The following is a 13,736-nucleotide window of genomic DNA, read 5'->3' on the forward strand; positions in this document are numbered from 1 at the left end:
TCTCTAACTTCCGTTAATGCCCCTCCTCCCCTTCTTACCCCATCCCTTATTTATTTATATTTTCTCTCTTTTTTCTCTCTCTGTCCCTCTCACAATCACTCCTTGCCTGCTCACCATCTTCCTCTGGTGCTTTCCCCCCCCCCCCCCCCCATTGCTTTCTCCCTAGGCCTCCCGTCCCATGGTCCTCTCCCTTCTCCAGCTGTGTATCCCTTTTGCCAACCATCTTTCATCCCTCCCCCTCCTGTCTTCTATCATTTCGGATCTCCCCTTCCCCCTCCCACTTTAAAATCTCTTACTATCTCTTCTTTTAGTTAGTCCTGACGAAGGGTCTCGGTCTGAAATGTCGACTGTACTTCCTATAGATTCTGCCTGGCCTGCTGCATTCCACCAGCATTTTGTGTGTGTTGCTTCAATTTCCAGCATCTGCAGATTTCCTCGTGTGTGCACGCTTACTTAGTATGTTACTTTCTTTAACAAAATACAAAAAATCTCTCCCATTTACATTTTTTGAGAAATGAATGAAAATCTAAAATTTGCTTTTTTCTACTGATATGCTAATGCAGAAGACAAAAAAACATTTAAACAACGTATATAAAGACTCCAGGGTGCCTAAGGCCTTTGCACTGTAGATAGCCTTTTAAGTAGTTAACCGTCCTAAGGGGCTAGCAGGAGGGTTAGTTTTTATATTTTAAAAAATCTGAATATTTAAGTATCTTCTGCTTTTCCAACATTGGCATTGTTTTGCTTGGGACAGTCAAGCAAAAGCATGGTGAAATTAAAGGAAGTGCCAAGGAAGTTGGGGAGGGAGTCCCATAGTTTATCTAGGACTTCCTCGGTGAATCCAGGCACAGCTACTAATGGAGGAACAGTTGAATTATTGGATCAGCATGAAGTTAAAATGGAAACATCTCAGATCTCGAGGTTACGGGGTTTGGAGAGGTAACAAATTGAGAATTATTGCTGACAAACAGTGTGCACACCTGTGACAGGGTGGCGATAAGTCTTTACCAAGGGAGATGTAAGGCACTCCTGCTCTCCAGTAGCCTGCACATCATTCTTGGGTAATGTGTAACATCTGCTTAGCCCCTCAATCAGGGTCACGTGAAGCCATAGGAGCAGGTGGTGGATGGTTGTATGAGCAGCCGGTGCATATCAGAAGTTCTGGTTATGCAACCACTGACACCTGGCAGACAATCTCTGAAGAGTATTGATAATGACTTGGGTCACCCGTCTTGTCAAGACACTGCCCAGAAAAGGCAATGGCAAACCACTTCTGCAGAAATAATTGCCAGGAACAATCATGGTCACGAGACCTTGATCGCCTATGTCATGCAACACAGCACGTACAGTAATAATGATATTGCACGTCTGTGAATGCAATTTTGGAAGTGCAGGATATGTTGGAGGAGGCTAGAGGAAGAGAGGCATGAAAATCACGTTGAGGTGGGAAAATTGACCAGACACATCCTAGTAACTATTGCTTGCATTTTATTTTGTGTTTGAGGTCAGACAAATGCCTGTTGACATAATGTTATGGAAAAACACAAGTTTTGGTAGTTTCCTTCTGGCTGTCATGAAAGGAGGCCACTTCCTCAATTGTTTTCAAGCCAAATTAGTTTTATTTCTAACAATAAAATACTAGATTTTGATTTGCAAGCCAAATAAAAAAACTGTATCTTTTGGATTTTATACCTCTTAAATCCCTGTTTTATTTTTGAGTAAAGCTGCAGTTATATATTGTCCACTCAATCCTGTCCTCCAACCTCCATCCATTCCCCAGAGTGCTCATCTTAAAACTTCCTGGGTTCCAGCTTTGCCCTGAATTTTCGTTTGTACCGAAGATACGATGGTTTGATTGTTGTAGGGCAGGGCAGTTCAGCCAGGGTGGTGGGATCGAGCCCTACAGTTAATTTTCCCAGTGTAAATATATTTTGAAACTGGCTATTAGGCTGTCTTTTCTAAGAGTCCAAGCGATCAGGGATAGTCTTGACTAGAGGGATAGAAAATATGAATTAGCTGCACCCCTACCGAAACTAGCAATGCTATCATTGAATGATAACTTGCTCTTCAGTACAAAAAAGATAGTACTTTTTTTTGTAAGGAGAAAGAGTTGGGACAAATGATTGACAGCATTCAACTTGTAGAGAAGGAAGTAACATAATTAGAAAGCTCTCTATCAGTTTTGAACTTAATGTATTTTGAACGCACTTTTACTGAAAAAAGCTTCTATCTGGCTCCTTAATTTCTTCCTTTCACCCTGGAAGATTAAGCTAAAATTCAAGTAATTTAAATAGGAAATGATATTTTTGATGCATAGCAGGAATGGTTACTCTTGGAAAAACCTGCACAAGTTAAGAAATAAACATGGTTACTTGAATGGAAGAGAATATTATGAAGACTGCCCTGGGCACATTATGTGCAAAGAAAACCAAAACAGGATATGATGTTATCAGGCTTTTACACTGTTTACTGTAAAATACATTGAGTGCTATCAGCTTCTATCTCCCATTAATGGGTCACTACATCACTAACTACCAACTCAGTGCTCTTGAGATGTCCATGCTCTCACTTCTAGTCTTATTTATTCTGGTCTTTATATGCTGTGCTTTCATCTACTGCAGCCTAAACTACCTCCCTCAGTCAGTTTTCTCTCCTCATCAAGCTGCTTAAAACCTACTGACTACCTTTAGGCAGTATTCTAAATGTTGATCTCTAGATTTGTTAGAAGAAGCTATTGCGAAACACCCAGGCAATTTCTTTGAAGGTGTTGTACAGATGTTTTTCTTGACTAAGCTCCCGTCATGTTTCTGTTGGATAGGGGAGAAACCACCAGTAATCTGTCTGTATTTGGTAGCAAGGAGGGAGATAAGGTAAAGGTTTATATTGGCATTGTGGGTTTGTTATATCAATATTAAGAATTTGCTCACCCTCCTCTGTCCTATGTTACAGCTGCTACCATGGTGGACCTTGGCAAGAACAGGAGGAATCCCGATGAGTTTGCACAGGCACTCGACGAGGAACTTGGTGACTTTGCATTTCCTGACGAGTTTGTCTTCGATGTCTGGGGTGCCATCGGAGATGCAAAATCTGGCCGATGATTATCAAAAGCCAGTTGCAAAGACTTGAAGCTCATATGGAAGCATCACTAAAAAGCATTTATATAGAAAGAAAAATAATCTAATAATTTTAGAACTTTGGGTGCTGGGCTACTTTTTACAAACATTTCTGAATGATTTTATAAGTTTGAATAATTGTTTGTAGACTACATCTGTTTCCTAGGGAGATGTATGTTGCTTTTGGGTGCTAAACTGGTGTGCTGCTGGAGTCTGCAAAGTGGAAGCTGAAACGTTGAGAACATTTTTCCATAACACAATTGTGCAAAGAAATTATTTTTAATATTTTTGTAGATATGCTAATGAGAATTTTGGGGGGGTGTCGAGGAAAAAAAACTCTAAAAATTGAATTCTAACCAGGTTTTGTAGATTGCAGATACGAAAAATTTAAGCCCAATACAGTAAGGCACTGGTTCCTAACTTTAGATTGGCACCCACCTAGAAAGTCCAGATGTCCCAAGCTCTCCTTTTGAGGAGCTGCAGATTCCTGGGGGCTGCCAATAGTCTTGCATCTGGAGCTGCAGGTGCACCAAGTATATTTTTATTTATTACTTGTGAACTTTTAAATTAAATTACCTCAAATGTTATTAAAATCTTTCTGTGATCATCATCATCGCTCCCTTGATGCACAGAAAGGTCATGCAGTTTAATCTGGGACCACTGCACTAAGGGAATCCTTTCACTGAAACACTTTGATATATCGTAACTTTCTTATCTGATGTTTTATATTTTTGTCTGTACTGATTTTTCTTTCTAGGATTTGTGTCATTTCAGGCTCAGAATTGGGGAGCAGTACCCTTGGAAAAGGGAGGAAAACGCTTGTCATTCCATTCCTCTCGCAAAATGTTTCACCTCCAATATTATGAATTTCAGGAAATGGCTTAACATTATTTTTGTTTGCGAGATAAATTAATGATTTAAACAGTAGATTAGAAAAGAGGGCTGTGGAATTGAATTGTGCATTTCTAGTGATTGCTCTATAGTTCCACAGTACAGTTTTTTATCTAGTTAAGATGTCACTAGTGTTTAAATTGTAAAATTGTATGCGTGAAATATTCATCCTGTTTCTAGTCAAATGGAATGAAAGTACCTGGTGTCACAGTAGTGACCTTCCAGCATAAATAATGCCTTTGGTGAGTGTTCCTGAAAGTGTCGACATTTCACAACCTTGAAGCACTTTACAACAAATTAAGTACCCTGTAAGTGCAACTGAAGTTGTAATGTAAGCAGCCAGGTTGCACATGGTAAAATCCCACCAACAGCAATGTGATAATGTCTTGCTATATAGACTGCAGGTTAAGTGTTAGCCATGACAGTTGACAGGGTTCCCCAGCTCTTTAAGAGTACTGTAATGCTGAGGGATCTTCAGTCCCTGTATAATTTAGGTGTAACCTGGAGGTCTTCTACTGCTGCTTGGTGTTACAATATTTAAGCTGAATAAGCATATTCATTTTTGTGTTTAGTCGATCAGAGATTATTCACTGTACATTTAATCACTGTACAGTAAATAAAAATCAAAAAGAAACAAAATGCTGGGAGTCTGATATAAGACAGAGCACTCGGCTGATCAGGCAGCATTTCATGAAATAAAAGCTATCAACGTTTTGCATTTGAGACCCTTTGTCAGAAGTGGGAATGATAAACAACACTGTCTTCAGCTTAGACTTATTCAACTCTTAATGAATTCTCCAGTTTTAGATGCTCTTTGTGTTAGAACAATCAATTTCTGTTGGTCATTCAGTGATATTTTTAAAAACTTTTATTTCTGTCAACCTTGGTATAGCCTTTGACTGGATATGTTCTACAGCTCTGTTATTAGTAACACAGCACAAAGAAGCTTAATGTGTTGCATTAACTTTGGTTCCACTCTTTCAGCAATTTCTTATTCTTCCTAACTCTCTGTACTTCTACAACTGAAACCAGCTTTCCTCTTTGTCCCACTTCTGACTCTGTTTCTCCCTGTACAGTTGCTGCCTGATTGCCGAGTGTTTCCAGTATTTTATGTTTTAATGCTTGTATTGCTCCTGATTGTGTATGACTTTATTTAAAGTGATAGGCTCTATGCAGTTTCCTTCCTGAGAAGGACAGCTACATTTTTATATAACTTAATGCAGTTTATCATCTTGTAGTCAATGATTATGTTTGAATTATCTGGTTCAAATAATACCATAAATCAAAGTCTTAGTAATTTTTAAAGAAAATATTTTGTATGGAAACCTTGTGGTGACCAACAGTAGAAGATTGAATCAATTGCCCTGTCAGAATAATGGAGCCAAACCTTGAAAATAGTATGTTATAGTACTAGATGTGGCTGTTTGGCCAATTATTAGCTCTTCAAAAGAACACTGCTGACATCACCATTGCCCTTCTGTTTCCTTGTAGCCCTGCAAAATTTTATCCCTCTTTTCAAATCACTATCCAGTTTGTTTTTGAAAGTTCTATTGAATCTGCTTTGACCATTTTTGGACTTATTTCCAGAGCGTAATTTGTTTTTTTGCGCGTTTTCCTTGTAATTAGTATGCTCTGATCATTGAGCCAGCAGGCTCTGGAAACATTTCTTTCAAGTTAACCTTAAAGATTTTGACTGCCTGTGTTAAGCATGCTCCAGCTTTGAGTAATGTCTGGAAGGAGATGAATTAAAACAAATCTATTAAATATTTTAGACGGAAAAGTCTGCAAATCCTGCAAGTCCAAGCAACACATACAAATACTTTTTCCAAGTTGTTCAACTGGAGTTGAAAAACAGAAAAAATGCAGATGCTGTAAGTCTAGAAATCAAAACAAAACACTGCTGAAGTATTAACTCTGTCCTGCGATGCTGCCTGACTTGAGTATTTCCAGCATTGTTTTGTTTAGAAGTTCTGTAAACAATGTATGAGAATGATGGGTAGTTAGTTGTTATTGTCACATTATTTTGAAATGTCATTCATACAAGTAATTTCTAAATGTAAGTACAGTGCAGTAGTTCAAAAGGAAGAGCTGGATGTGTTATGGTGATAATTACTGAGAGTGCAGTACAGGTTGATTAATGAGGTGTAAGGGCTATTACAAGATAGTGTGAGATAGAATTAATCTTTATTGTACAGGAGGTGCATTGAAGAGTCTGATAACAATAGGTAGAAGATGCCCTCAAGTCTGGTAGTTGTATCTTCCTGATGGAACGGGGGAGGAAAGAGAATAACTAGGATGGGAGTGGCCTTTACTTATGCTGCTGCATTCCTGAGGCCACAAGAGCGTGGATAGTGTCGGTGGAGCGGTGACTGTTTTCTGTGTTGAACCAGGTTGCGTCAGTTAACACCGCTGCTGAATCTGTTGACATTAAAGAAGTGGTTTCTTCAACCTAATTAGCTGGTTTGGATTGTCTTTTTGCTTCCTAGATAAGGGAGGATGCTGGGACATACTTTGGTATTTAAAGAGTTAAATATAAAAGATTTGTTTATAGGACATGTTGAGCAGCAAGCATTTTTGGGAGATGTGTAATATTTTGAAATGTGATTTTAAATTAACGTATTTGGAAAGCACAAATTCTCCTTAAATTGAACTCGTAACAGATCACAGTAACAAAGTTAATTATACAGCATTGAAGCCCATGCGGTCAATTGTAAACTGTTTGCTGCCTTGGTTGAACTGAAGGAGTGATCCATTTGGTTCACTACTGTTTTCCCCAAAACTCTGCAAATATTTAAGTGGTTATTTTAAAAAATTCTTGCTTAATCTGTTTCCATTCGTCTATAAAGGCAGTGCAATCCGGAGCATAACTTGATATTTAAAATAAATTCTTTCCCCATTACATTTTGCTCAGTTATTTAAACGAAAATCCTTTCTGGTTACTGATGCTCTGCTACCAATTGTTTCTCCTTATTACTCTTAGCAAAACATTTTTTATAATCTTCAATACATGTAAATCAACTTCTCTGCTCAAAAGAGGTGATCTCTAGTTTTTCCTGCCCCCATGTAACTTTTGCCCCTCTTCCCTGTTGTAATTATAGACTCACACCACTAAACAGATTAAGAGAAATACTCGCAAATGGCAGCAAGCTGCCTGAGTTTGGCCATCCAGTTATATAATCAACCTACACTAATAAACATTTGTCATTAACATGTGTCGTCAAATGAAGAATAGATGATTGTTATCCAATGTTTCATTTGAACATTTTTGCCCTTCTGTTCTCCCCGTTGGAGTGCGGCTATCAGAATTGCATACAGTTGTTTTATCTACATTTGATTCCAATATGCTTCTGACTTTACATCTGTAACACAACATGCTGTACATAGTCAAAGATTTTGCCATGACTAATCTCTCTCCATAGCCCTCTTATTAAAATCCTTGACAAGCTATTAACAGTTGAATGGTATGTATTTTAGTACTAACATTTAATGCTTTAAATATAGCTGATAGGTCTTTGTGCTAACAGCAAATGTGCTTCATGTTGTTGTTGAGCTCCTTCATCTGAGCCTGCTACCATCTCACTTATGTGAGAAGGTAGTTTGTCTTCTCAACATCAGCTTGGAGAAAGCACAGCTTTGCAGGTGAGGACTTCACAAACACAAGAAAATCTGCAGATGCTGGAAATCTAAAACAATACACACAAAATGCTGGAAGGGCTTTGGCCCAAAATGTTGGCTGTTTACTCTTTTTCCATAGATGCTGCCTGGCCTACTGAGTTCCTCCAGCATTTTGTGTGTGTTGCTGAGGGACTCAGTTCTGTTTTCCAGGTTCTCTCCGTTGAGCATCTCATTGCTGGAAGTGGAGAAAACATTTTTATAGTGGCTTTTTCATCTGCTGATCCTGTCACTTCAGAATAATCAGCTGACTCATGCATACCAGAGATCACTCAATAGACAGTAGGTGCAGGAGTAGGCCATTCGGCCTTTCTAGCCAGCACTGCCATTCACTGTGATCATGGCTGATCATACACAATCAGTACCCCGTTCCTGCCCTCTCCCCATATCCCTTGACCCTGCTATCTATAAGAGCTCTATCTAACTCTCTTGAATGCATCCAGAGACTTGGCCTCCACTGCCTTCTGGGGCAGAGCATTCCACATATCCACCACTCTCTGGGTGAAAAAGTTTTTCCGCATCTCTGTTCTAAATGGCCTACGGCTTATTCTTAAACTGTGGCCTCTAGTTCTGGACTCACCCATCAGCGGGAACATGCTTCCTGCCTCCAGCGTGTCCAATCCCTTAATAATCTTATATGTCTCAATCAGATCCCCTCTCATCCTTCTAAATTCCAGTGTATACAAGCCCAGTCGCTCCAATCTTTCAACATTTGACAGTCCCGCCATTCCAGGAATTAACCTTGTGAACCTACGCTGCACTCCCTCAATAGCAAGAATGTCCTTCCTCAAATTTGGAGACCAAAACTGCACACAATACTCCAGGTGGGGTCTCACCAGGGCCCTGTACAGCTGCAGAAGGACCTCTTTACTCCTATACTCAATTCCTCTTGTTATAAAAGCCAGCATGCCATTAGCTTTCTTCACTGCCTGCTGTACCTGCATGCTTGCTTTCATTGACTGATGTACAAGAACACCTAGATCTCGTTGTACTTCCCCTTTTCCTAACTTGACTCCATTTAGATAGTAATCTGCCTTCCTGTTCTTGCCACCAAAGTGGATAACCTCACATTTATCCACATTAAACTGCATCTGCCATATATTTGCCCACTCACCCAACCTGTCCAAGTCACCCTGCATTCTCATAACATCCTCCTGACATTTCACACTGCCACCTAGCTTTGTGTCATCAGCAAATTTGCTAATGTTACTTTTAATCCCTTCATCTAAATCATCAATGTATATTGTAAACAGCTGCGGTCCCAGCACTGAACCTTGCAGTACCCCACTGGTCACAGCCTGCCATTCCGAAAGGGACCCGTTAATCACTACTCTTTGTTTCCTGTCAGCCAGCCAATTTTCAGTCCATGTCAGAACTCTGCCCCCAATACCATGTGCCCTAATTTTGCCCACTAATCTGCTATGTGGGACTTTATCAAAAGCTTTCTGGAAGTCCAGGTACACTACATCCACTGGCTCTCCCTTGTCCATTTTCATAGTTTCAAGTAGTAAATAAGCTAAGCATTTGTTTTTTTTATTCTAATGTTGGCTGAAGGCTAAATGTTAAAGCAAAAGAGGATCTTCCAACTTGAGTATTGTGGAATCTGTGTAGTATATCCATTTTACATTGGAGTTGGAGAATGTCACCGTTACACACAGGCCCACTGCTCCAGAGACCCAGTTCAATCCTTCCTTTGGGTTCTGTCTGTGGAGTTGTGTGACTGTGTGTCTCACCTCCTGCATCTCAATGATAAGCTGGTCAAGTAATTACCCTTAGTGTAATTAATGTGGGGGAGAGTGTAGATTGCAGGGAAATAAGAGGGGTAATGGACTGATGGGAATTCCGAGTGCCAACTTGACTTTCATGGTCCAAAATGCTTCCCATATCAAAAGAAAAAATATGGAAAATGTAAAATATGGACAATTTTCTGGCTAACATTAAGTTGAAGCTGACATTTGGTTACTAGGAATAGGAGCAGGTCTTTCATTGCTTGTAGTTCTTCCTGATGATCTGTATAACTAGATCAAGAATAGTTTTTATAAGTAATATTGCTGGTACATTAACACAGAATTGTTGTATAATGCAGCTGCAATTTGCTCTGTTGGTGAACTGCAAATTTTCTGCTATTGACACTCAGATTACCTTGGCACTTTATAACCCCTTGCCTCCCTTTGCCTCTTCAGATTTCAGGGTTGTCATGAATTATGTTCTCTCAAATTTTCAAGGCTCTTGCTGTGAAGCTTTGTCATCTGGCAGCGTGCAAAAACAACATTTGTTTTGGTCAAGAGTGTGTAGTTAGGGATGGCAGAGTTTGCATGAATGGTTGCTGGCAGTAATGGGATGAAAATCGAGAAGGTGAGCAAAGTCTTTAGTTTGAGACAACTTGGCTGGACTGTTAATGTTGGAGTGTTTTAACTTTAATGCACTTATTAAATGAACTATTTTCTATTGCACCCTAGTTTTTTTTTTAAATTTGCAGTTTTGGCCTTGTTACTTAAGCCCACCTTTCATGCTCTCACGTGCACAGATAATAATGGTATTGACATCTTCAGTAGTTTACTGCCATAAAGTAATGTGGCACAGAATCAGGCCCTTCAGTCCATCTGGTGCATGCTGACTAAGATTCCTTTCTCAGCTAGTTGTATTTGGCCCATATTCTTCGAAAGCTTTCTTGTTCATGTATCTGTCCAAGCAAGTTAGAGTTTTGAAGTGGGGAATGCTGATGTTGCAGGCCAAGACACTTCATCTGGACTAAACTCTGGTATTCCTTAACTCCCAGAATCATAGGAGCACCGTCAGCAGAAGGACTGCAGTAGTTTAAAGAGGGGCACTCACCACCTTACATTCTGAGAATGAATAAATAAGGACTTCAATGTAACTATGCATCTCCTTTGAATAATTAAACAAGAATGGGCAAAGAAGTGGCAAATGGAATACAGTGTAGAGGAGTGTATGGTCATCTACTTTGGTAGAAGGAATGAAAAGGTTGACTATTTTCTAAGTGGAGAGAAAATACAAAAACCAAGGTACAAAAGAACTTTGGAGTGCTTCTGAAGAATTCCCTAAAGGTTAATTTGCAGATTGCAGCTGTGATGAGGAAGGCAAATGCAATCATTCATTTCGAGAGAAGTAGAATGTAAAAGCAAGGATGTAATGTTGAGATTTTGTAAAGTACTGGTGAGGTGTCACTTGTGAGTATTGTCAGCAGTTTTGAGCACCTTATCTTAGAAAGGATGGGATGAAACTGGAGAAGGTTTAATGGTGGATTATGAAAGTAATTCCAGGTTTGGATGGCTTGTCATATGAAGAGTGTTTGATGGCCTGTATTCACTAGAATTCAGAAGAATGAGGGGTGACTTCACTGAAAGCTAATGAATGCTGAAAGGCCTTCATAGAGTGGATGTCAAGATGATATTTCTTATTGTGGAAGAGTCTAAGATTAGAGGACAATAGCCTCAGAATAGATGGGTATCCTTTTAGAATGGAGATGAGAAGGAATTTCTCTAGCCATATAGTGGTGAATCTATGAAATTCATTGCCACAGGCAGCTGTGAAAGTTAAGTTTGTATGTATATTTAAGGCAGAGGTTGATAGATTCTTGATTGGTCAGGATATGAATGGATACAGGGAGAAGGCAGGAAATTGCGGATGAGAGAAAAATTGGATCAGCCATGATGATATGGCACAGCAGACTCAATGGACCAGATTGCCTAATTCTGCTGATATATTTATCGTCTTATTGTCTAAATCAAGTTTAATTATCATTCTACCATACATGAATACAACCAAATGAAGAAGTGTTTTTCTGGGGCCAAAGTGCAAAACATACACAGCACATTCAAAATAATGAGCAAAAAAAGACGCACAGAAACACATGAAGCCCAAGATCCTGAGCGACATGTCCCACAAATTGACGGTACAGTTCCCAGCAGTGTGCAGACGCACACAATCCAGCCTATTATTCCACTGATCGAACACTGGAGGACATCACTGACAGAAGAAGCCGGTCCCCAACCAAGCAGAGATGCCACGATGCACCACCTCTGGCGTCTCCTCTCCTGGACTGCAGCAGCAGGCAAGCCAGCAGCTTGAGACCTAGTCCTTGCTACAACCAAGGCTACGCAGCTTCCCTGCTGCCTGTTGCGTCACCACACAAGGGAAACAGGCCTGCGACATCTTACGTTATCAATGTCCACCAGGGTCTTGCAATCACAAGAGAAACATCCAAGGTAATCACCCACAGTTACACTGCACACCACCTTCACACACCAACTCTGATGCCTTTGACTAACAGGGAGCTCCATCAAACCCAACCCAGCTCCGCCGAAATGCTGGCCCACTCTTCTCATCGACAAGCACACTGATGTGGTAGAACTGCTGTACTCGAAGTTCTTGAAGTCCAGTGTTGTCTTGCAATCATTTTTAAAAAACCCACATTTAACAGAGGAGAAAGAAGATCTTTGGTTGGCCCCTGAGAGGCCACTGCATCCAAACGTGCCACCATCTTACTGGATGGTCTATAGAGAGGAGAAGCTGTACTGGATCTGGTGTTGGGCAATGAGCGTGGCCAGGTGACTGACCTTTTAGTGGGTCAGTAGTTAAGGAACGTGTTGGCGCGTGGCCAAGTGGTTAAAGCGTTCGTCTAGTTAGCTGAAGGTCGCTAGTTCGAGCCTTGGCTGAGGCTGCGTGTGTGTCCTTGAGCAAGGCACTTAACCTTGCTCTGCAACGACACCGGTACCAAGCTATATGGGTTCTAATGCCCTTCCCTTGGACTACATTGGTGGCGTGGAGAGGGGAGACTTTCAGCTTGGGCAACTACCGGTCTTTCTTTTAAAAAAAAAACCTTGCCCAGGCTTGCGCCCTGGAAACATTCCAAGGTGTAAATCCATGATCTATCGAGACTAATGGAGGCCTACAGTTAAGGAACAGTGACCACAACTCCTTAACTTTTGGCATAGCTATAAAGAAGGATAGGTATGGTCCTTGTGGAAGAGTTTTAAATTGGAGTAGGGTAAAATATGAGGGCATTAGGCAGGAACTAAGAAGTGTTAACTGTGAACACCATTTATCTGGCTTGCCCTTATCAAGCATGTGGAGGGAGTTTAAAGATCAATTGCACAGAGCACAGGAAAGATATGTTCCTGTTAGAAGGACAAGGATAGAAAAATTAGAGAACCTTGGATGGTATAGACAGCTGATGAATTTAATCAAGGAAAAGGAAAATATGTTAAAGCTTCAGAAATTAAGATCAAAACTTGAGTGCATGGGATTATAAAAGAAGCCAGAAAAGAGCTAAAGGGATTTAGGAATGCTAGGAGGGCCCTTGAAAAGTCCTTGGCAAGTAGGGTGAAGGTGAATCCCAAGGCATTCTATCAATACATCAAGAGAAAAAGGATAACTAGGGAGAGCATGGGACCACTCAAGGATAAAGAGGGGAACATCTGCTTGGATGCAGAGAATGTGGGTGAGGTACTTCGTGAGTACTTTTTGTCAGTATTTAGCGAGGAAAAGGATATGGCGGACCAGGAGTTCAGGGCTAAGTGTATAAATATGTTAGGGCACTTAGAGGTCAAGGAGGAGGAAGTGTTTGACCTCCTAATAAGTATTGAGACCATAAGATATGAGAACATAATTAGGCTATTTGTCACATTGAGTCTGGTGAATAAGTTGTGGAAAGTCCTCAGGGCTTGATAGGATTTACCTCAGGTTATTGAAGGAGGCAAGAAACATGATTGCTGGGGCCTTGACCAGTATTTGTCCTCTATAGCCACAGGCCTGGTGAGTGGCTAATGTTGGACCTGTACTTAAGTGAACAAGGGAATATGCAGGGGTCTCACATCAGTTGTAGGGAAATAGCTAGAGAAAGTAATTAGGGATAGGATATATAACCCATGGCCTAATTAGGGAAAACCAGCATAGTTTTGTGCAGGGTAGGCTGTCTTACCAACTTGATTTGAGTTTTTTGACAAGTTGAAGAGAGAGATTGATGAAGTAGCTGTTTACATGGGTTTTAATACGGCGTTTGACAAAGCCCCTCATGGGAGGCTAATCTGGAAGATT

At 40.4% G+C, this 13,736-nt stretch overlaps 1 protein-coding gene across 1 annotated transcript in view; it reads left to right on the forward strand.

The window, feature by feature from the left end:
- Nucleotides 1-10,129, forward strand: part of LOC140740286 (PDZ domain-containing protein GIPC1-like) — an 80,075-nt gene extending 69,946 nt beyond the window's left edge. The window contains exon 6 of the mRNA XM_073069422.1: nt 2,950-10,129. Coding sequence (XP_072925523.1) covers nt 2,950-3,098 — 149 coding nt within the window. The 3' untranslated portion in view covers nt 3,099-10,129. The remainder of the gene's footprint in view (nt 1-2,949) is intronic.
- The last annotated feature ends 3,607 nt before the right edge of the window (nt 10,130-13,736 follow it).

Source organism: Hemitrygon akajei, chromosome 16, assembly GCF_048418815.1.
Source record: "Hemitrygon akajei chromosome 16, sHemAka1.3, whole genome shotgun sequence".
Taxonomy (NCBI): domain Eukaryota; kingdom Metazoa; phylum Chordata; class Chondrichthyes; order Myliobatiformes; family Dasyatidae; genus Hemitrygon; species Hemitrygon akajei.